Source organism: Stenella coeruleoalba, assembly GCF_951394435.1.
Source record: "Stenella coeruleoalba genome assembly, chromosome: 1".
In the NCBI taxonomy this organism is placed as follows: domain Eukaryota; kingdom Metazoa; phylum Chordata; class Mammalia; order Artiodactyla; family Delphinidae; genus Stenella; species Stenella coeruleoalba.
The window spans coordinates 186813045-186837093 of record NC_137169.1 but is presented as its reverse complement, the minus strand read 5'-3'; the positions used below and the strand labels follow the sequence as shown (position 1 = coordinate 186837093).

At 35.5% G+C, this 24049-nt stretch overlaps 1 protein-coding gene across 3 annotated transcripts in view; it reads right to left on the bottom strand.

The window, feature by feature from the left end:
• The window catches only part of NME7 (NME/NM23 family member 7), a 258876-nt gene that overhangs the window by 137428 nt on the left and 97399 nt on the right, over positions 1-24049 (bottom strand). For all 3 annotated transcript variants that reach the window (XM_079935494.1, XM_079935492.1, XM_079935493.1), the window contains exons 8-9: positions 15641-15705; positions 12702-12770 (exon numbers count right to left, since the gene is read on the bottom strand). In XM_079935494.1, coding sequence (XP_079791620.1) covers positions 12702-12770; positions 15641-15705 — 134 coding nt within the window. The remainder of the gene's footprint in view (positions 1-12701; positions 12771-15640; positions 15706-24049) is intronic.

Sequence of the window (24049 nt, the reverse complement as noted above, 5' to 3'; positions counted from 1 at the left end):
TTAAAAATAAAACAAACACATGTATATAACAAAAGAGAAACAGACTCACAGATGTAGAGAACAAACTAATGGTTACCAGTACGGAGAGGGAAAGGAGTAGGGGCAAGTCAGGGGTATGGGATTAAGACATACAAACTGGCATACATAAAATAAGCAACAAGGATATACTGTCAGGGAAATATAGCCATTATTTTTAATAACTTTAAATGGAATATAATCTATAAAAATATTGAATCACTGTGTTGTACACCTGAAACTAATATAATATTGTAAATCACTGATCTTTCAATTAAAAAAAGACTTTTTCAGACAAACAAAATCTGAGAGAATTCACCACCACCAGCCACATACCACAGAAAATGTTAAAGGAAGTACTTCAGACAGAAGAAAAATAATGCCAGACAAAAATATGGATCTATACAAAACAATGGTAAACATGTGGGTAAATATAAAACATATTTCACAGCAACTAAAAAAGAAAAAATGTAATTGATTATTTAAAGCAAAAATATTAAAAATGTATTGCAGAATTTATAACATATATAGATGTAAAATGTATGACAACAGCATGTAGAATAGGAGAGAAGAAATGGAAGTATACTCTTTTAGGGTTCTTAACTCTATACGTGAAGTGGTTTAATGAAAAACATGGTCAAAGAAAAGTGCCTCTCACAGTGTCTGAAACGTTCAATGAACGGAACACTTCAGGCAGAAGTGAAAATACATATAAAGCCTGGAGGAAAAAGTACAGTTGGGGTATATGAAGATCAGTAAAGGAGCCATGGTATCAGGATCTGAGTGAGACCAGAGGAAAGCAGTTAAGAGATGAGGCCAGATCATGGAGGGCCATGTAAACCATTTTAATGACTTTTGAAGGTTTATGATAGATAATGCCAAAGTAAAATAAAGGCAATTTATTACAGAATATTTAAATATTAATCCAAACTCAGTCATCATGCCTACTAGAAATGCCAGAAGTTAAAGGAGGGAGAGAACTTCATAATTAATATGGTACACAGAACCCTACTCATTAGAATCCCTAGATGTATGCCCCTGAAGTCACTTTACTATTTCACAAAGGTCATATGAAATTGATTTTTATGGATAGTTATGTTGAGTAGGATTTTCTGTCTAATGAAATTGAAGTACTGCCTACACATAAATGTCAAGAGCCAAGTTGTCAGTAGGGGTAGAAGAAGGCATGAGCATGTTATCCAAAAACAGAAGTGTAAATTTTGTCCACCTTTCTTTCACCTGTCTCTCTTTCAGTATTAATAACAAATACCAGTAAAACGATAAACATAGAGGGCTGCACAAAATGCAAAGAAAAGGACTCCATCAACAGCAAAAAGTGTTCCTTAAAAAATGGACTTGAGAATTCTGTTAACAGATTAAGAGAATTAATTAATTAAAAGAATTAACAGAATTCTCAAGTCACCTAGGTCTTTACTTAAGCAAAACACTGTCAAACAAAAAAGCACTTGTTTCCTTCCTTAATAGCCCTTTGACTACCATCCTTAAGCAGTTGCAGTGGGATGTCTGATTTAATATCTCTCCTCACCAGGACATAAGCTCCATGAATGCAGGTAGTGTGCTTTTTTTGTTCATTTCTGTCTCCCTGGTAGCCAACACATTGTACGGCCCACAGGAGATACTCAATACATGTATGGTAAATAATTGGATCATGATAACTCTATAAGATAGGAATTATTACCTTTTAATGACTGCAAATGCTGAAACAGCAAATTTAACTGTAAATGATCAACACAGAATCTACTATAAAGATTCTCAGCTACAGTAATAACAATAATAGTAGTAATAATAAAAATAGCTAATATTTACTAAAGCAATAGTCTCAGTATGTGAGACTGCTTTACATGGTTTATTTCATTTAATCACAATAACTTCATAAAGTAATAGTGTTGTTTCTATTTTATATATGGGTAAACTAAGGCTTAAAGAAGGTAAATAACTTCCATGGTCACACAGCTGGTGGGTGTGTTTGGGATTTGAACTTTGCATCTGACTCCATAGCCAAAAAAAAAAAACAACAACAAAGGAAACTGAGGTCAGGAAGCTGTAAGCTGTTGCAATGAATTTTGGGAAACAGGAAAATTTTACAGTTTCAAGCAAGTAACATGGGAAAACCTAGAACTAGAGTAGAATTATTAAAAAATATCTGGTACAACAGTGTCAGTGATGCTGTACTATTTCACACTACATATTCTACATTTCACACCCTTACATCTTTAAGTTCAAAACAATAAAATGGATGAAACCACTAATATGACCTTATATATCTTATTTCTTTTATAAGTAAGAATCTGAAGACAAAGAGGGTAAAGTGCTGTACTAAAAGTCAGAGTAAGAATCAGATCACCTGTTTTTGTTTCTTTAGACTATGTTGCCTCTTAAGATTATTTTTACATGGCCTACTTTATAGAATTAAATAAATCTCATAAAATTAAGAGACATCCAGTACCAGCATTTAAAAACTTACCTCTTCCTTGAACTTAAAACTTGAGTCCTAAATATTAACTGTCATGAAAAATAAGAGACCCAAGAGGAAATACAACAATCACAATAGCAAATGAGACCCAGGATTTGCTATCTGATTTTTGCTATCCCAAACTACCCAATGTAAGATATCCCAATCATATGCATTTCTAGTATATGAATACAGACCATCATACAACTTCCTTTGAATGAAATAGTCAGAATCATGAAATGGGAAAAGAACTTTAAAAGAATCAGAGGCTATATACCATTCATAAGAATATATTTACTTCAATAAAATATTACTGGGATAAAAACACTCTTTCCCCTTTGGGGAAAATGTTCAAGGAAACATTTCTTAGCATAAATAAAATTTTATATCATATAAATGCAGTAACATCTCAAAGATACCTGGATATTGATATATTCTGGTTCATATATATAGTGCATTCTCCCATTAAGATACTGCTACAAACCAATAATCTGAAATACTTGTTTTCAGCGGAATAAGCCATTTAAGCTGAATAAAAATCATAACCATTACTAAAAATTACTCACAAGACTAATAATTACTCTGAAATAAGGTAGTTTTTCCCCTTCCAAACAGTCCCTCTGTTCCTTCTCCTAAGTAGGTTCTTTTATTAATATTACAAGATTTAAATAGTAATTACAGACAATATCTTACTGAGAAGATTAAACCGAAGAAAGTACATCAATATCAATCATTCTGGGCTGTCCTGACATTAAAGTATAATATTGCTATTGCCATTCAAATTCCTGATTTCTCAGGGGAAATGACAAATACACTCAGTGATGTTTTTATCTTTATCTCCAGAATCCCAAGATCAAAAAATTCTAAAAGTAAATGTATAGTATATAAAAAAATTGCATGTATGGTATTTTCAAAGCACAGTATAGCACAGAAATATAATGTTGTACACATGAAACATATAATGTTATAAACCAATGTTACCTCAATAAAAAATAAAAGAAAAAGATGAGGCTTTTTTTTTAAAAAAAAGTTTTTTACCAAAGGGAAATATGGCCTACCTCAGATATGTACATAAAACATTAATGTCCTCAACTACTACTTGCTACCAAATTCAATACTACCTGATGTTGTATGAGAATGTAACTCAGGATCAAGGCTACTGTAAGATATGCCTCCACGAGTCTGTTCATCTTATGTACAATAAAACTATAATATAATGTGCATTAATAAAGGTAGTTGCTTCTAACCATATTTTTTAAAAAGCCAATCAAACACACAAAAGAAGGAAAATGTAAAAAGGGAAGATTTAAGAAATGGAAAACATGTGTCACTGGTTGAATAAATGATGTTAAGATAAGAACGGTGGAGGGGACCTTCAAGATGGCGGAAGAGTAAGACGTGGAGATCACCATCCTCCCTGCAAAATACTTCAAAAAAAAAATCTCCACGTGGAACAACTCCTACAGAGCAACTACTGAATGCTGGCAGAAGACCTCAGATTTCCCAAAAGGCAAGAAACTTGTACCTGGGTAGGGCAAAAGAAAAAGCAGAGACAAAAGAATAGGGACAGGACCTGCACTGCTGGGAGGGAGCTGTGAAGGAGGAAAAGTTTCCACACACTAGGAAGCCCCTTCACTGGTGGAGATGGGGGGTGAGTTGGGGAGAAGCTTCGGAGCCACAAAGGACGGCGCAGCAACAGGGGTGCAGAGGGTGAAGCAGAGAGATTCCCACACAGAGGATCGGTGCCGACCAGCATTCAACAGCCTGAGAGGCTTGTCTGCTCACCTGCTGGGGGGGCTGGAGGCTGGGAGATGAGGCTCCAGCTTCAGAGGTCAGATCCCAGGGAGAAGACTGGGGTTGGCTGTGTGAACACAGCCTGAAGGGGGCTAGTGCACCACAGCTAGCCGGGAGGGAGTCCAGAAAAAGTCTGGAACTGCTTAAGAGGCAAGAGACAAATGTTTCGGGGTGCACGAGGAGAGGGGATTCAGATCACTGCCTAAATGAGCTCCAGAGAAGGGTGCGAACCACAGCTATCAGCACAGACAGCAGAGGTGGGCATGAAATGCTAAGGCTGCTGCTGCAGCCACCAAGAAGCCTGTGTGCAAGCACAAGTCACTATCCACACCTCCCCTCCCGGGAGCCTGTGCAACCCACCACTGCCAGGGTCCCGTGATCCAGGGACAACTTTCCCGGGAAAACCCATGGTGCACCTCAGGCTGGTGAAACGTCACGCCAGCCTCCTCCGTTGCAGGCTCGCCCTGCATTCTGTACCCGTCCCTGCCCCTGGCCTGAGTGAGCCAGAACCCCCTAATCAGTCACTCCTTTAACCCCATCCTGTCTGGGCGAAGAACAGATGCCAGAGGGCGACCTACACGCAGAGGCGGGGCCAAATCCAAAGCTGAACCCCAGGAGCTGTGCAAACAAAGAAGAGAAGGGAAATCTCTCCCAGCAGCCTCAAGAGCAACAGATTAAATCTCCGCAATCAACTTGATGTACCTGCACCTCTGGAATACCTGAATAGGCAATGGATCATCCCAAAACTGAGGCAGTAGACTTTGGGAATAACTGTAGACTTGGGGGTTGCTTTCTGCATCAATTTGTTTCTGGTTTTATGTTTATCTTAGTTTAGTAGTTAGAGCTTATTATCACTGGTAGATTTATTGATTTGGTTGCTCTCTTCCTATTATATATATATTTTTTCTTTTTTTCCCTCCCTTCTTCTCTTTTTGGGAGTGTGTGTGTGTGTATGCTTCTTGTGTGATTTTGTCCGTATAGGTTTGCTTTTACCATTTGTCCTAGGATTCTATCCGTTTTTTTCTTGTTCTTTCTTGTTTTAGTATAGTTTTTAGTGCTTGTTATCATTGGTGGATTAGTTTATTGGTTTGGTTGCTCTCTTCTTTCTTTTGGATTTTTATAACATTTTAATATTTGTATTTTAATAATATATTTTAATTATTTTATTTTATTTAGTTTTTCTTTCTTTCTTTTTTCCTCCCTTTTCTTCTGAGACATCTGGTTGACAGGGTCTTGGTGCTCTGGTCGGGTGTCAGGCCTGAGCCTCTGAGGTGGGAGGCTGACTTCAGGACACTGGTCCCCCAAGGACCTCCCAGCCCCACATAATATCAATCGGCGAGAGCTCTCCCAGAGATCTCTGTTTCAACACTAAGACCCAGCTCCACTCAATTACCAGCTCCACTCTACAACCAGGATGCCCATGCCAAACAACTAGCAAGACAGGAACACAACCCCACACATTAGCAGATAGGCTGCCTAAAATCATAATAAGCTCACAGACACCCCAAACCACACCACCAGATGTGGTCCCTCCCATCAGAAAGGCAAGATCCAGCCTCATCCACCAGAACACAGGCAGCAGTCCCCTGCACGAGTAAGCCTACACAACCCACTGAACAAACCTTAGCCACTGGGGGCAGACACCAAAAACAACGGGAACTACAAACCTGCAGCCTGTGAAAAGGAGACCCCAAACAAGGTAAGTTAATCAAAATGAGAAGATAGAGAAACACATAGCAGATGAAGGAGTAAGGTAAAAACCCACCAGACCAAACAAATGAAGATGAAATAGGCAGTCTACCAGAAAAAGAATTCAGAGTAATTATAGTTAAGATGATAAAAATCATGGAAATAGAATGGAGAAAATACAAGAAACGTTAAACAAGGACCTAGAAGAACTAAACAGCAAACAATGATGAACAACGAAATAAATGAAATTAAAAATTCTCTACAAGGAATCAAAAGCAGAATAACTGAGGCAGAAAATGGATAAGTGACCTGGAAGATAAAATAGTGGAAATAACTACCACAGAGCAGAATAAAGAAAAAAGAATGAAAAGAATTGAGGACATTCTCAGAGACCTCTGGGACAACATTAAATGCCCCAAAATTCAAATTATAGGGGTCCCAGAAGAAGAAGAGAAAAAGGACTGAGAAAATATTTGAATAGATTATAGTTGAAAAATTCCCTAATATGGGAAAGGAAGTAGTCAATCAAGTCCAGGAAGCACAGAGAGTCCCATACAAGAAAAATCCAAGGAGAAACACAACAAGACACATATTTATAAAGCTATCAAAAATTAGATACAAAGGAAAAATATTAAAAGCAGCATGAGAAAAGCAACAAATAACATACAAGGAAATCCCCATAAGGTTAACAGCTAATCTTTCAGCAGAAACTCTGGAAGCCAGATGGGTGTGGCAGGACATATTTAAAGTGATGACAGGGACAAACCTACAACCAAGATAACTCTACCCAGGAGGGAGGGAGATGCAACAGTGAGGAGATATGGGGATACATGTATATGTATGGCTGATTCACTTGGTTATAAAGCAGAAACTAACACACCATTGTAAAGCAATTATACTCCAAAAAAGATGTTAAAAAAAAAAAGATTACTCTACCCAGCAAGGACCACATTCAGATTCAATGGGGAAATTAAAACCTTTACAGACAAGCAAAAGTTAAGAGAATTCAGCACCACCAAACCAGCTTTGCAACCAATGCTAAAGGAACTTCTATAGGCAGGAAACACAAGAGAAGGAAAAGACCTACAATAACAAACCCAAAACAATTAAGAAAACGGTAATAGGAACATACATATCAATAATTACCTTAAATGTAAACAGATTAAATACTCCAACCAAAAGACACAGAAAGCTGAAAGCATACAAAAACAAAACCTGTATCTAGGCTGTCTACAAGAGACCCACTTCAGACCTAGGGACACATACAGACTGAAAGTGAGGGGATGGAAAAAGATATTCCATTCAAACGCTAATCAAAAGAAAGCTGGAGTAGCAATTCTCATATCAGACAAAATACACTTTAAAATAAAGAATATTACAAGAGACAAAGAAGGACACTAAATAATGATCAAGGTATCAATCTAAGAAGAAGATATAAAAATTGTAACTATTTATACACCCAACATAGGAGCACCTCAATATATAGAGCAAATGCTAACAGCCATAAAAGGGGAAATCAACAATAACAAAATAATAGTAGAGGACTTTAACACCCCACTTTCACCATGGACAGATCATCCAAGATGAAAATAAATAAGGAAACACAAGCTTTAAAAGACACATTAAACAAGATGGACTTAATTGATATTTATAGAACATTCCATCCAAAAACAACAGAATACACTTTCTTCTCAAGTGCTCATGGAATGTTCTCTAGGATAGATCATATCTTAGGTCACACATCAAGACTTGGTAAATTTAAGAAAATTGAAATCGTATCAAGTATCTTTTCTAACCACAACACTATGAAAGTAGATATCAATTACAGGAAAAAATATGTAAAGAATACAAACAGATGGAGGCTAAACAATACGCTATTAAATAACCAAGAGATCACTGAAGAAATCAAAGAGGAAATCAAAAAACACCTAGAAAAATATGACAATGAAAACATGATGACCCAAAACCTATGTGAAGCAGCAAAAGCAGTTCTAAGAGGGAAGTTTACAGCAACACAATCCTACCTCGAGGAAAAAGAAAAACCTCAAATAAACAACCTAACTTTACACCTTAAGCAATTAGAGAAAGAAGAACAAAAAAAACCCAAAGCTAGCAGAAGGAAAGAACTGATAAAGATCAGACCAGAAATAAATGAAAAAGAAATGAAGGAAACAATAGCAAGGATCAATAAAACGTAAAACTGGTTCTTTGAGAAGATAAACAAAATAGATAAACCATTAGCAAGACTCATCAAGAAAAAAGGGAGAAGATTCAAATCAACAGAATTAGAAATGAAAAAAGAGAACTAACAACTGACACTGCAGAAATACAAAGGATCATGAGAGATTACTAAAAACAACTATATACCAATAAAATGGAAAACCTGGAAGAAATGGACAAATTCTTAGAAAAGTACAACCTTCCAAGACTGAACCAAGAAGAAACAGAAAATATAAACAGACCAATCTCAAGCACTGAAATTGAAATTAAAAATCTTCCAACAAACAAAAGCCCAGGACCAGACGGCTTCACAGGCAAATTCTAACATTTACACAAGAGCTAACATTTATCCTTCTCAAACTCTTCCAAAATATAACAGAGGGAGGAACACCCCCAAACTCATTCTATAAGGCCACCATCACCCTGATACGAAAATCAGACAAAGATGTCACAAACAAAAAAACTACAGGCCAATATCACTAATGAACACACATGCAAAAATCCTCAACAAAATACTAGCAAACAGAAACCAACAGCATATTGAAAGGATCATACACCATGATCAAGTGGGGTTTATCCCAGGAAAGCAAGGATTCTTCAATATATGCAAATCAATCAATGTGATAAACTGTATTAACAAATTGAAGGAGAAAAACCATATGATCATCTCAACAGATGCAGAAAAAGCTTTTGACAAAATTCAACACCCATTTATGATAAAAACCCTCCAGAAAGTAGGCATAGAGGGAACCTACCTCAACATACTAAAGGCCATATATGACAAACCCACAGCCAACATCATTCTCAATGGTGAAAAACTGAAACCATTTCCACTAAGATCAGGAACAACAAGGTTGCCCACGCTCACCACTATTATTCTACATAGTTTTGGGAGTTTTAGCCACAGCAATCAGAGAAGAAAAATAAGTAAAAGGAATCCAAATTGGAAAAGAAGAAGTAAAACTGTTACTGTTTGCAGATGACATGATACTATACATAGAGAATCCTAAAGATGCTACCAGAAAACTACTAGAGCTAATCAATGAATCTGGTAAAGTAGCAGGATACAAAATTAATGCACAGAAATCTCTGGCATTCCTATACACTAAAGATGAAAAATCTGAAAGAGGAATAAGGAAACATTCCCATTTACCACTACAACAAAAAGAATAAAATATCTAGGAATAAACCTACCTAAGAAGACAGAAGATCTGTATGCAGAAAACTATAAGACACTGATGAAAGAAATTAAAGATGATACAAACAGATGCAAAGATATACCATGTTCTTGGATTGGAAGAATCAACATTGTGAAAATGACTATACTACCCAAAGCAATCTACAGATTCAAATGCAATTCCTATCAAACTACCAATGGCATCTTTCACAGAACTATAACAAAAAATTTCACAATTTGTATGGAAACACAAAAGACCCTGAATAGACAAAGCAATTTTGAGAAAGAAAAGCAGAGCTGGAGGAATCAGGCTCCCTGACTTCAGACTATACTACAAAGCTACACTAATCAAGAAAGTATGGTACTGGCACAAAGACAGAAATATATATCAATGGAACAGGATAGAAAGCCCAGAGATAAACCCACACACATATGGTCACTTATTTTTGATAAAGGAGGCAAGAATATACAATGGAGAAAAGACAGCCTCTCCAATAATTGGTGCTGGGAAAACTGGACAGCTACATGTAAAAGAATGAAATTAGAACACTCCCTAACACCATACACAAAAATAAACTCAAAATGGCTTAAAGCCCTAAATGTAAGGCCAGATACTGTAAAACTCTTAGAGGAAAACATAGGCAGAACACTCTTTGACATAAATCACAGCAAGATTCTTTTTGACCTACCCCCTAGAGAAATGGAAATAAAAACAAAACTAAAAACGAGACCTAATGAACCCTAAAAGCTTTTGCACAGCAAAGGACATCATAAACAAGACAAAAAGACAACCCTCAGAATGGGAGAAAATATTTGCAAATGAAGCAACGACAAAGGATTAATCTCCAAAATTTACAAGCAGCTCATGCAGCTCAACATCAAAAAAACAAACAACCCAATCCAAAAATGGGCAGAAGATATACAGACTGCCAACAAACACATGAAAGGATGCTCAACATCACTAATCATTAGAGAAATGCAAATCAAAACTACAGTGAGCTATTACCTCACACCAGTCAGAATGGCCATCATCAAAAAATTTACAAACAATAAATGCTGGAGAGGATGTGGAGAAAAGTGAACTCTCTTGCACTGTTGGTGGGAATGTAAATTGATACAGCCACTATGGAGAACAGTATAGTTCTTAAAAACCTAAAAATAGAACTACCATATGACCCAGCAATCCCACTACTGGGCATATACCCTGAGAAAACCATAATTTAAAAAGAGTCATGTACCACAGTGTTCCCTGCAGCTCTATTTACGATAGCCAGGACATGGAAGCAACCTAAGTGTCCATCGACAGATGAATGGATAAAGGAGATGTGGCACATATATGCAATGGAGTATTACTCAGCCATAAAAAGAAACGAAATTGAGTTATTTGTAGTGAGGTGGATGGACCTAGAGACTGTCATATAGAGTGAAGTCAGTCAGAAAGAGAAAAACAAATACCATATGATAACACATATATATGCAATCTAAAAAAAAAAAAAAGGTTCTGAAGAACGTAGGGGCAGGACAGGAATAAAGACACAGATGTAGAGAATGGACTTGAAGACACAGGGAGGGGTAAGTGTAAGCTGGGACGAAGTTAGAAAGTGGCATGGACATAGATACACTACCAAATGTAAAATAGATAGCTAGTGGGAAGCAGCCGCATAGCACAGGGAGATCAGCTTGGGCTTTGTGTCCTCCTAGAGTCGTTGGCTAGGGAGGGTGGGAGGGAGACTCAAGAGGGAGGGGATATGGGGATATATGTATACGTATAGCTGATTCACTTTGTTATACAGCAGAAACTAACACACCATTGTAAAGCAATTATACTCCAATAGAGATGTTTAAAAAAATAAAAATAATAGGTAATAGCTAAATTCATAAGCCCTAAGAATTTGAGATGAGGTAATAAATTTAATTGAAAGCATACAAATTGTCATCAAAAATTGTAGCATAGTCAGACAGAAAAAGACAAACATCGTATGATATCACTTATATGTGGAATCTAAAAAAATGATACAAATGAACTTCCTTACAAAACAGAAACAGACTCACAGATTTAGAAAATACAGTTACTGTTACCGAAAGGGAAACGGCGGGGGGGGGGGGGAGAGATAAATTAGGAATTTGGGATTAACATATACACACACTACAATATATAAAATAGATAACCAACAAGGACTTATTTTATAGCTCAGGGAACTCTACTCAATATTCTGTAATAACCTGAATGGGAAAAGAATCTGGACAAGAATAGATATATGTATATGTATAACTGAATCACTTTGCTGTATACCTGAAACTGACAGCACATTGTAAATCAACTATATTCCAATATAAGATGAAAATTTTAAAAATTTTAAAATAAATTAATAAAAAAATAAGAACACATTTTAAAATTTCTTCCATTTAAGAAAAGAAAGAGCATAACTCTAAAATCAGGAAGCTAACAAGATTAAAGTTCGATAACCTACAGCAAAAGAACACTGGTTCCTCTAAAGAAGGGTGGATCACTACCAGTATGCCGAATGCAAAATATAATATCTCATTATTGGTCTTTACTATGTAGGGCTAAATAAGACAAAGGCTCAGGTCATTTCTTAAAGTAGGTTGAAAGGAAAGGGCATAGAGAAGTGAGGAGAAGGGAATCTAGTTTCATTGTCAGGAATAGTGAACTTTATGCAAAAAAAAAGCCAAAATTCTCTATAAAATAATGTGGGGGATGAGGCAGGCCACCAGCACAAACGTATCTAATTTGATAAAAGGCGAAAGAAACTAACTTTGATTAAATATCTATCATGTATTATTTTAAGAAACAACATTCAGTTTATCTGAATATAGTCTTGTTTTCAAGAATGAATTTCACTGCCCTCTAAACAACTCCCTTTAAGTCTAACCATTTCTTCAGTCTCTATCACATTGTCAGATGATTCTATCTGCATTTGTAGCATTAAGTAGACACTAACTACCGCTATGAAGTTACATTAAGAACTATTTGCTCTCAACTTTTTAAAGCATTTTGGACAGTCTTCCACCTTGAGAATTTTATAATGTTCATAGATAATATCAAAATGTGTCAATATCTCAGCAAAGTGTTTTTTTGATTCCTGTATATTTTTGTTTCATAAATGAAATAGGATCATATTTTTAAAACTGACCCAGTGGCTCTGAGGGATAAAAAATGCCTCAGTCACTGGTATGATCAGTTGGCAATTGGCAGAATCATGAATACTTCAAGCAATACTTTCATGATTATAAATTATACTGAGATCTACAAGATTTGAGATACACAAGTTGTTTTCAGTACCAATGCTTTACATGTATTTTGATACTTACGTTATACTCAGATACGACTCCTTTATAAATTTCATAAAACTCTTCAACATTAACTCGATCCATGTTGAACTATATTTAAAAAAAAACAAAACATAAGCCAACCAACACAATAGAATGAGCCACACTTAGCACTCAACATTTATGATCTCTTGGATATATTTCCTTTAAAATGTAAACCTTGAACAAATTAAACAGTCTTTGAAGAAAAAGTGTTGAAGTGTTAAAGTTCAGATCATCAATAACAAATTATTTATTAAAAATAAAAAATTATTTATAACATTTGAGTACTTAAATATATCAAGCATTGTTCTAGGTCCTGTAGGTACATCATCTCAGTTAATCGTAAAAATCACCCTACAAGGTAAGTAATGTTAATAGCCCCCATTTACAGATGAGGTGAAGACTCAGAGGGGTTATGTAGCCTTCAGTACTTGGCATTCCATCTTAAGCAGTCTGATCTCACTGACCATACTCTCAACCACTACACTCTACCTCGCTGAATAAAACCTCATTCCTGGTACAGAAACGACTTATGTATCTATACAATGTAATGTTGTTTATCGATAGATTAGTGGCACAAATAAGAAGCACAGGGAGATCAGCTCGATGCTTTGTGACGACCTAGAGGGGTGGGATAGGGAGGGTGGGAGGGAGGGGATATGGGGATATATTTATACATATAGCTGATTTGCTTTGTTGTACAGCAGAAACTAACACAACATTGTAAAGCAATTATACTCCAATAAAGGTGTAAAAATAAATGAATAAATAAAAATAAATTAAAAAAAAATTTTTAAAGAAATATTACTAAAGAAAAGTTCTTCAAATTTTGTAGAGGGGGCTGGAAATAATACCCTTTTCCTCCCAAGCATTCAGAAAAATCCCTAGTCTGGCTCATAATAAAGCACTGACACCATTCATCTGGAAATCCCACTCCTCTTCAAAAAGAATTGTCAGAATATGCTAATAAGGTAAACCTACATGAGTCATTCTTATCCAGGCTGGATTCAAACTTAGAAATAAAATTTCATTAAGTTCTACCATCTCAAGAACCAGAACCTTAAATTTTTAAAAAATAGCCTCAGATTTCCCAATTTTGTTTTCCTCCCTACTTTGCTTCTTTATTGTTGCCAGGATTGAAGATCACTAAGAAGTTTCTGTCTACCAAGACAATAGTTCAAACTAGGAAGATTTATTTTCATAGGCAACATAACTATTACAGGGAGGGAATTTTGTTTGATTTCAGTATATTATTTGATATTCATACAAATTCTTATATTACTAATACTATAAAATAATAACAGAAAATATAATTTATTAAATACTTAGTAACTTGTACTGGAAATTCTACAAAGTATTGTGTAGGGTTATTTCATTTATTCCATGAAATAATCCATTGAGGCAAATAATATTCTCATTGCCTAGCTGAGAAAACTGAAGGTAAGAATGCTTAAAATCTGGCCAAGTTCACATACCTAGAAAGCAGAAGACACATGATTCAGAAATAGAGCTTTCTGATTCCAAAAATCACAACACGATTGCCACTAAACTACCATGCCTCCCCCGTAAGTTCAATTGATTCTTTTTTTTTAATTATTTTTTTTCACTGAGCACCTACTATGGACAATCACTATTCTAGGTTGTAGGCCTAGAGTTAGATCAATGATTAATTCTAAAATTTCCACAAGGATTACTACTTAAGGAGGCTTAGGTCCTATAACCCTGCGACTACATCATCAAGCTAATACTTTGAGAACGTTTTGGCTAACAATTTCATTATAGTCCTGGCTAAGATTCTTCAATTATTAACTTCCTCATCAGTCTCCAAGTTGTGCCTGATAACTCTGTAAACTAGCTGATATTTCTGATCTTTTCTCAGCTTATTAACGTTCCCACCAATCTGGGATACAAAATAGGCAGAACCTCAGTTAGTGTCCTGACCTCTGATTTTGGGTGATCCTAAGACTTCATAGAAATCAAAAGCAGTTCCTTTTCAGAAAAAGAGCAAATAAATTATATTGGTAAGAAAATTCTTTCCAAAACTGGCATTTCACTGTCATAATAATGCAAACTTTCTGGCCTTCAAAAATTGTAAAATGTAAAGACAGACTAATTAAAGATGATTTTAAACCCTAAAACAACACTAAAAAAATTTTTAGAGGTATAAGTAATAAATCGATAGTGGAAATAAAATGGAATCATTAAAAAAATCCCCATTAATGCAAAAAAAAAGAGGAAAAATGAAACAAAAACAAAAAACAATTGTAAAATGTAAATTATTTGATTCCTATAATAATTTGTGCCCAATTTATCATCAAATGCACTGATAAGTATAGCACAAAGATATAGAAGGACTCTATAGAAATTAATATTGTTTCTTCAGTGAAGGGTTTCCTAGAAATGTGCCAGCAGGGCAATTTTGAATGATTGTGGGCTCCGGAGATCCAGTGGTATGACTGCCAAGAGAGGGGCTGAAATGTGCTAACTCCAAAGAAGATCCTGAGGGAAACTCCAGAAACCAGCAAAGGTCCTGGGAAAAATCTGAATTGACTCTCTTCTTAGTCACAAATCCAGACAACAGAAAATTCATTATAACTACTTAGCTTAATTCTATATTTTGTTTGGAGGAACTAAATGTATTGTTTCAGTCTGCATTTATTTTGCAACTAAAGTTCCAGGAATTACATAAACCTGCTTTATAAGCTTAAATTAGATGTACCATTAGAATATTAGTTCTCTTAGTGAGAGATTATATAGGTAAAGTCAGTTCAAAAATATTTTTTACTGTAAGGTTATCAAGTTCAACAAATATATCTTTTTATTTTTAATGCATTGAGTTCACAAGTACACAGAGAAAATTCAGTGTAAAAAATTTTCAAGCATACTTCAAAAAAAAACACAGTTCCTCAGTAAGTTATGACCCATTGCAAACTACCTACCATCTGCATAGCTGAAATTTCAAAACCTGCATCTCGGATAGCCATCAGAATCTTTCCCAGCAGTCCTGAAAATACAGAACAAATGAGTGCAAAAAATATAAAATTTCTAAGGCATTTTAGTTTTAGAGAAATGCAAATTTTCTATATCAAATTACTTTGCTTACATTCTATAGGAAGGAATCACATATTTCTGAGGGAAACTAATAAACCCCTAATACTGTAATCCCATTTGATTCACTTAGTAAAGTGCTTCAGGAATACCAACAATGATCTTGAAGATTATGCAAAAAACTTTTAAGTTACTATTGCCTGTAAGGACCCTGAGGGCTAGTGATGTAAAGAATATGAAAATCAAACAATTAAAGTAATATTACCAAAAAAAATGAAATGTTCAAGTACCAGATACAGAAGGAGTTCACAGGAGCAGTTCAAAGAAGGAGAAATATCAAATTATAACTGAAGAGGGGAACAGAAGCTTCAAGGGGATATGAGAGCATGAACTGGCCCTTAAAGGCTATAGGTAGATGGCATTATATAGGGACAGAGGTATAAAAAGAGACAAGGCATAATTCTGGGAAAAATGTGAATATGTGTACAGAATAGTAAGAAGTCAAAAAAGAAAAAGATAAAAAAGGAAAAGAGATTTAATCCAAATTGATAAAGGCCTTAGATAGCAACATGAGGAATTTGGTCTTTATCCCACGAATAGCAACATTTATAATGGTGTTTGTAGACTCTGGAGGTCTAGAACTGATTTTTTAGATTCCATTAGTCTTCTATAAAAATCTCCTAAGTTTCTTTTTTTCAAGTGAACTAAAATTCTCTCTCTCTCTCTCTCTCTCTCTCATACACACACACACACACACACACACACACACACACACACACTCCATATTCTGGATCATCTTGATGTTCACCTAATAACCCCCAAAAAACAAGTAGTATCAGTGCCCGAATGTGCATTTTTATTTACTATCTTACTGCTGCCAAACAGGCTATTTTAATTGTAGCTGGCTGATGAAAAAAAGAAAAAAAAGACAAGGACAGATCTATTTCTTAAATGATGTTTGTACCAAGTGAAGGCCAAATGATACCATAATATGCTGTAGAAACAAAGGTTTCTCAGAAGTTTCAAGAGTAGAATAGGCCCAGTGGTGCAGTGGTTAAGACTTCAAGCTCCCAATGCAGGGGGCCCGGGTTCGATCCCTGGTCAGGGAACCAGATCCCACACGCATGCTGCAACTAAGAGTTTTTTGCATGCCGCAACTAAGGAGCCCACCTGCTGCAACTAAGACCCAGTGCAACCTAATTAATTAATTAATTAATTAATTAAAAAAATAAAAGAGTAGAATAGGCCTGTGCCAAACTCAGAGCACTTAGTACCATATTCATGTTGAGCTTACTGATTACATTTCAGCAAACATCTTTTGTCACATTAATGTTAACTTAAATTTTATCCATTTTATAGTTTTGTTTGTAATGAATTTGTAAACTGTTTTAGTTATACAATTTTATGTGCAAGTGTTTATATTTAGTTGTATATTTAAGTTACATTATAATTAAGATATTTTAATGTCAACACTGGGAATCCATGAGAAAATTTTTCCTTCAAAAGAAACACTGCCAAAAAAAAGAAACACTGCCAAAAGAAATGGATCACTGAAAATGTTGAACAGGAGAATACAGGATAAATACAGTATTTTAGGAAGACTACTAATGTAATAATAATGGGCAAGCTGGTCTGAAGAAAAGAATAAAGGATAGAAAGAATAGCAAAGGCCGTTGAAGTCATCTACTGTGCTGACTAGACTTGGATGGCAGTAGTAGAGAAATAAAGAAGTAATGAATATAAGATATTTCCAAACAAAAAGTAACAAGACTAAAGTAACAAGACTCAAGTGAACATAGAGTGTGAACATGAAGGAATAAAGGTTTTGAGTCTAAGTAACTAGAAGAATGATAGCACTTTTAAGAAGAAAACAAGCTAAGAAACCAAATTAAGAAAAAAGTGAATGATTCTGGACATAGAAACAGAATTTTAGAGCAGAACGCTAATCAGCATTTGAGAAGACAGTATATCCAACGGCAATAAAAATCATCAAGGAATGAATGAATAAACTCCCTATACTACATTGGTAATATGGGGTTGTATTCCAATAGACAGACAGATATAATGAGGCTACAGAAGGTTAGAGCTGAAGTGATGAGAATAGATGACTACTTGTTTGACAAAAAGAAGGGCAAAAGCAAAAAAAGAGTTGGGAGGAATGAGTTTTGAGAAAATATCTAAAGTTGGGGACATGTAAAAGGATACTTGCAAAAGAATAAAGAAGGAAAATATTACACTAGTATCAAAAGAAGGAGGAAATTCTTAGAATACAGGGATAGTTAAGAATTAAAGGAGATTAAGCACCTTGGAACTAAGATAAATCCTTTGGCTTAAGCAAGATGGTATGATGATATTAAAGAAAGTCATATCAACAGAGTGTTAGGAAAGAGAAGTTAGATAACCTATCAGTAATCTGTACCAAACACTCAGATGGCATAGGACACAGGAATGTTAACCAAAATTCCAGGTCTTTTATCAATAGGAAAAGTATAGACAAAAGTTAGGAAAGAAGAAAGTAAATTAATTATTGGGGGCTGAGCCCTTTCATATGAAGTTATTCCACTTAATCCTTAAAGCAATACACTAAAACAGGGGCTACCATCCCACCATAAGGTGAGAATATATGAAGATTTGGAGAAGACAAATAACATGCTCAATGTTACAAAATTAGTGGGTCTCCAAATCTCACTGTCTTTCTGCAAGTTTCAATAGAAAAACAGGAACGTGTATATGAAAGCCTGATATGTAAAACTCACTAGACAATATAACCCCCTGAGGCAAGGGCCGTGCTCATTTTAGGACTCATTTTATCTCCAGTGACACTAGCAAAGTGTCTAGCATGTAGTAGGTAGTTAACAAATATTGTTCACTGAATTACAAAGTTAATAAAAGAAATAACCAAAGGAAAAAACAGTCATAGCTCTCTGACTGATCCAAGTCTGAGAAACTCTAAAGCTCTTCAGAGTACAATTAGAAAATACCAGAAAATTGTAAAGGAGTAATTAAAATTAGAGAAGGGAAAAAAATTTTAATTTTTTGGTTTAACAGTTTGAGAGAAAAAGTTCATACTGCCCTCATGCCACATACAAACATTAATCCTAATGAATTCAAGGTAAATGTAAAAGAAATAAAGGCAATTGATTAGAAAAACATATAGGTGATTATACTCATGATATAGGTAGCCTTTTAAAAAGGAAAGAAAAAGGTTGGTTCCTTGATGTAAGCTTCAATTCCAGCTCTGGATAGACTCACCCTCCTCCAATATGCAATCTTTTTTCATATCTTTTCCCATATATTTATTCCTTTCTACTTGGTCCATTTTTCCTCTCACCCTCACCATCAGTCCACCTTCTAAGTCTTTCCTCAGTGTCTTCTGAAGCCCTGAAGTATTTTGAACAGTTACCTTTATGCCCTCAGTCTCAGTTACCCCACCACAATCTCTCTTACTTAGAATTTAATCTTCATTTACCTGCAATCGTAGCAGGTTAAAGGCTTGCCTCCTTTTTCCCCTTGCTATGATTTAAATTTTTGTGTGCCAACCAACTTCATATGTAGCCCAATATGATGGTATTAGGAGGTGGGGCCTTTGGAAGGTGCTCAAGTCATGAGGCTGGAGCCCTCATAAATGAGATGAGTAAAGGCCAAGATTTTAGACGGATTAATAAAACAAGATCCAATTATATGATATCTATAAGAAAGCAAGTTTAAATATGAAGACACAGGTAGGCTGAAAGTAAATGGATGGAAAAATATATACCATACAAACAATAAGTATGAGAAAGTTGTAATGATTATATTAATTTCAAATAAAGTAGAATTTATGGCAAACAGTATTACACAGATAAATGTCCCAAGAGGCATTGGGAGACAGTACTTTAGACAGAGAGCTAAAAGAAAACGGATATTCATGGCAAAAAGAGCACTGAGCAAAGGTACAGAGAGGTAAAACAACATGGTTCTTTTGATGAGGGGAAATGAGACAGAAGAGATCATAGGAGAGGTGGTAGAAGCCACTGATAGAAGGACTTTTGGACCACAGACGGAGGTTTGAATTTTACCCTATAGGCCAGAAGTTCCCAAAACATTTTGGTCTCATGGACCCCTTAGCTCTTAGAAATTATTAAAGACTCTAAAATACTTTTATGTAAATAGGTTATATTGATAAATATTTGTTGTATTACACAGCAATTTTTAAAATATTAACTTAAATATAACAAAAAATATTTACATTTTAACATAAATACAATTTTTATGAGAAAAATGACTATTTTCCAAAACAATAAAAAAATCAGAGAAGAGAGATATTGTTTTACATTTTTAAAAATCTCTAATGTCTAATTTAATGAAAAGCAGCTGCATTCAACTTTCAACCTGCTGTTATGTGTTGTTTGCTTAAAGTATATTTAGTTGGAAAATGGTGTAGTATTTTAATAGCCTTTAATATAATTGTATATATTCTTCTTCACTTGACAAGTGGTAGTTTCTTAAAAGCTCACTGCAACATATAATTTCAAACTTCTACCAACGACCTTTTTTTTAACCCTGTTGCATTAAAATCCACTGCTCAATCTTGTACTTTGTATAAACCTTTTTTTTTTTTTTTTTTTTTTTGCGGTACGTAGGCCTCTCACTGTTGCGACCTCTCCCGTTGCGGAGCACAGGCTCTGGATGCGCAGGCCCAGCAGCCATGGCTCACGGGCCCAGCTGCTCCACGGCACGTGGGATCCTCCCGGACCGGGGCACGAACCCGTGTCCCCTGCAACGGCAGGTGGACTCTCAACCACTGCGCCACCAGGGAAGCCCTTGTATAAATCTTTTATCCATGCATGATTTTATAATATCATACACATTGATCATTTGGAAAATATTAGTTCACTGAGTTATGCAGATCTTCCAAATGCTGACTCTCTATTATACCACATCAAAAGAAAAAAAAAATCCCATTTGTTAAATACCACCAACTTCATCAGAATAATCTAAGTATTGGAAAGCTGTTGAGTTCAAGGTGGTGCATACAGTTTTCCAAGTTCCTAACTCTAATTTTTATTTGTAATTTTATCTTCTTTTGGATTTTTTTCTTGGGCAACAACTACTGTCAGTTGTCCTTTCTTTTAAATGATAGGCTTATTTTAAAGAAAATGCCAGCCAAATATCCATATCTGAATGACCATAGTTTGTGAGTCATTCTTTCAAGTAAAAATGGTATTCTATGAAAAAGGCATTTAGTTCAGCTCACAATTCAAACAACTGTACATGTGCTTTTCCTAAAGATAGCATTATATTTCAGTATGTATCAAAAGTGCTTCATGTATACTTCCCACTTCTTCACACAGAATATTAAAAATATTTTGACTTGAGGGTAAAAAATTAATAAAATTAATAATTGTTATTGTTTCATCAAGGACACTCTTAAGTGAAAGTGGCTTTTTTTCTGCAAATGCAAGATGGTTAAAAACACACTACTAGTACAGTCTGCTGCCACTATCCTGCTTTGTTCTAAGACACCAGCAGTTTTACCCACTGTTGCTTCTGCACCATCAGTCCAAATGTCAACATATTTTAAAAGGCAAATAAATTCTTAGTACTTATGCGATTTGATCTCAAGGATGCCTAAAAGAGGTCTTATTTATTATAATAAAGAAAATATTTTACATGATTACATAAGAATCCTGATCTAAAAAAAAAAAGAATCCTGATCTAAATATGAAAGTAGTATTTAGCCCTATGCATTAACTAACACAAAGAGAAATGTACAATCTATTTCTATTCTAAACCTATAATCACATTAAACTATGACTTGTGGGATGTAACATTTGAACAGAATAATTCTATTCACAAATAAACCAATAAAAGTTATAGCCCAAGCAGCACTGACATTGTGCCAAGAACAGTCAGACCTGAGTCAAGGATACTGCTTTTTTTATATTCAGTTGGTTATGTGCAGAGGCAGGACAGAGAGGCATTTAAGAAACCTGTTCTGTGTTTAACAGCTTGAAATGACAAAGTGTCAATAACCATAATCCTTTACTTTGTTCTAGACACAAAATGTTCAGGTGACTGAACAAATGACAATAACTATGTAAATGAAGTAGCAAAAGAAAAAGTAAAATTGCATGCCCCACAGCAAACATGTTCAAAAGGGTCAAACAAAGCAGATGGCTTATTTTATTTGGCTGGTGTTTGCATAGTTAATTTGTTTTTTAATAGTTTGCTTAGAACTCCATGAATGCTACCTAAATGTTTCGAATGTCAAATCACCTCTCCATCTCCACTCATTCACATACTCAGTTCATATCCTGATACCTTTTACCTGAATTGTTCTAAAGCCTTTTTAATAAGTGTCCACCCTGTATCCAATCATCAATATCAGACATCTATTACTTTGTCTTTCTAAAACCTCTTGCTTCTCCTGGAATTGGGAGCCCTCATTCTCTTTTAGGAAAACTAAACCATTTGACTGGAAAGGGAGTTGCCATCTTCTTACGTGACCCTATAACCATGGGCCTCAGCCAATGGTCAAAAGGTGGACACCAGACCTAAACAAGGTCAATCATAGCACTCTGCTCCCTGGGCAAAATAATTCACCCAGGAATTGGCCTAGAATTGGCACAAGCCAATCAGAGTCCTTCCCTGGAATTTTTTTTAGCTAGAACAGGGGGAAAAAAAAAAAGTTCTTTCCAGTGTGTTTCTAAGTATATGAGTCTTGCATTGCTGGAAACCCAACCTCTCTCTCAAGGTGCTGTTAAAAGCTAATCTGCAAGCATGAAATTGATAGTCAAGAGAAGCACATATGAAAGCCATAGAGAACAAGGATGTTGAACAAGTCTCCCTAAGCCTAGCTCGACCCCTATTCTTCTTCCAGCCCTAAGATGAGACAAATAGGGAATTCAAGTTGGGTTTCAACCAGTTGTACCAACAGTGTCCTCATTAAGCCCCCATTTTTATGTAGGATTTTTTATATAGGAGGTGACACACTGTACCCCGAGAAAGAAAGGTTGTAGAAGAAAGGGTGGAGAAAGAAGAAACAGTACATTTTGAAAGCTGTGGTATTCTTATGGGTGTTGATTCTGACAAAAGAATTACAATCAGCAAATATCCCAGAAAAAAATCCTATGAATAGCCAAATGATCAAAAACTGGGATTAGATGATCCCTCTTTCTGCCTATAAAGTTCATAAAGTGATCATGGTTGGAGAGTGGAAGAAAAGTAACTGACAATAAAATATTCAGGTACATTGAAGTTCAAACAGTATTTTTAGAAATAGCAGACTTAACAGTTTAAATAAAAATAGACTTGCACCAAATAATGGAAACAAAATTGCAAGGCAATCGAATGAAACAGGCACTTTAACACTCACTGGTATCAATAAGATAAAAAGGACAGTAAAGGTTTTCCTAACATAACATGGTTTGCACCACTTGGAAGAAAACAAATGGGCACCAGGCTTATATGCTCCAGGATATCCAGGTACCACATAAGGTACCCTGGGTCACCCAAGCGGGTATAATGAGGTGCTAATATCATGTCTAAGGCTTTTTTAGGTATGAATGCAGCCACATTATTAGAGTCTTGAGGATTGGGAAAAGCTTCTCCCAAGAGTTACTGTGAAAATCTGGCTTGAATTTAAAATGGAAATAAAAATGGATTTTTTTCCAGTTTTAAATAAATACATAAATTGAAGTACAGTATATATTTTTGAGAATCCATTTTTTGCTCCCTCTGACCTGTATCTGGTCAGGGTAAATGAATCAATGTTAACAGATCTGCCTTGATTTGGCTCTGTTACCTATCGTCATCCCTGCAAAGAAGGCCACTTAGACTGAAAGGCAGCCCTTATGAGTTGAAATAGGATTATATTGCTCATAATAACCTTGAGTTGAAAACGAGTTGTTCTCTCTTTCTTTACAGCTGCCAAAGAGGAGTAAAACCTCCCACAGTGTGGCACAGAGGAAGACCATCAACAATGACTACATATGAGATATTTGGCCAGGGACCAAGTGTGTCAATTTACTCTCCAGGCCACAGATGTAAGGGCTGGTAAATAATCCAGTCTGAAGAGACTTCTCCTTTGCCTATCTCAGCCTAACCTCTCTATGGTCTCAGTTTCTTTCCTTGTCTATAAAAGATGGTAATACCTACCTCATAGAAGTTTTATGAGGATGTAATGTGTCTGTATATGTAAAATTCTTAGAAGAGTCAGGGGCATACAACAGCACTATTAGCTAATGACAGCAGCAGTAGAGTAAGTAGTACTAGAGCCAAGAATAGCCTGAGTTAGGATGCATAGCTTTGCTTATAGA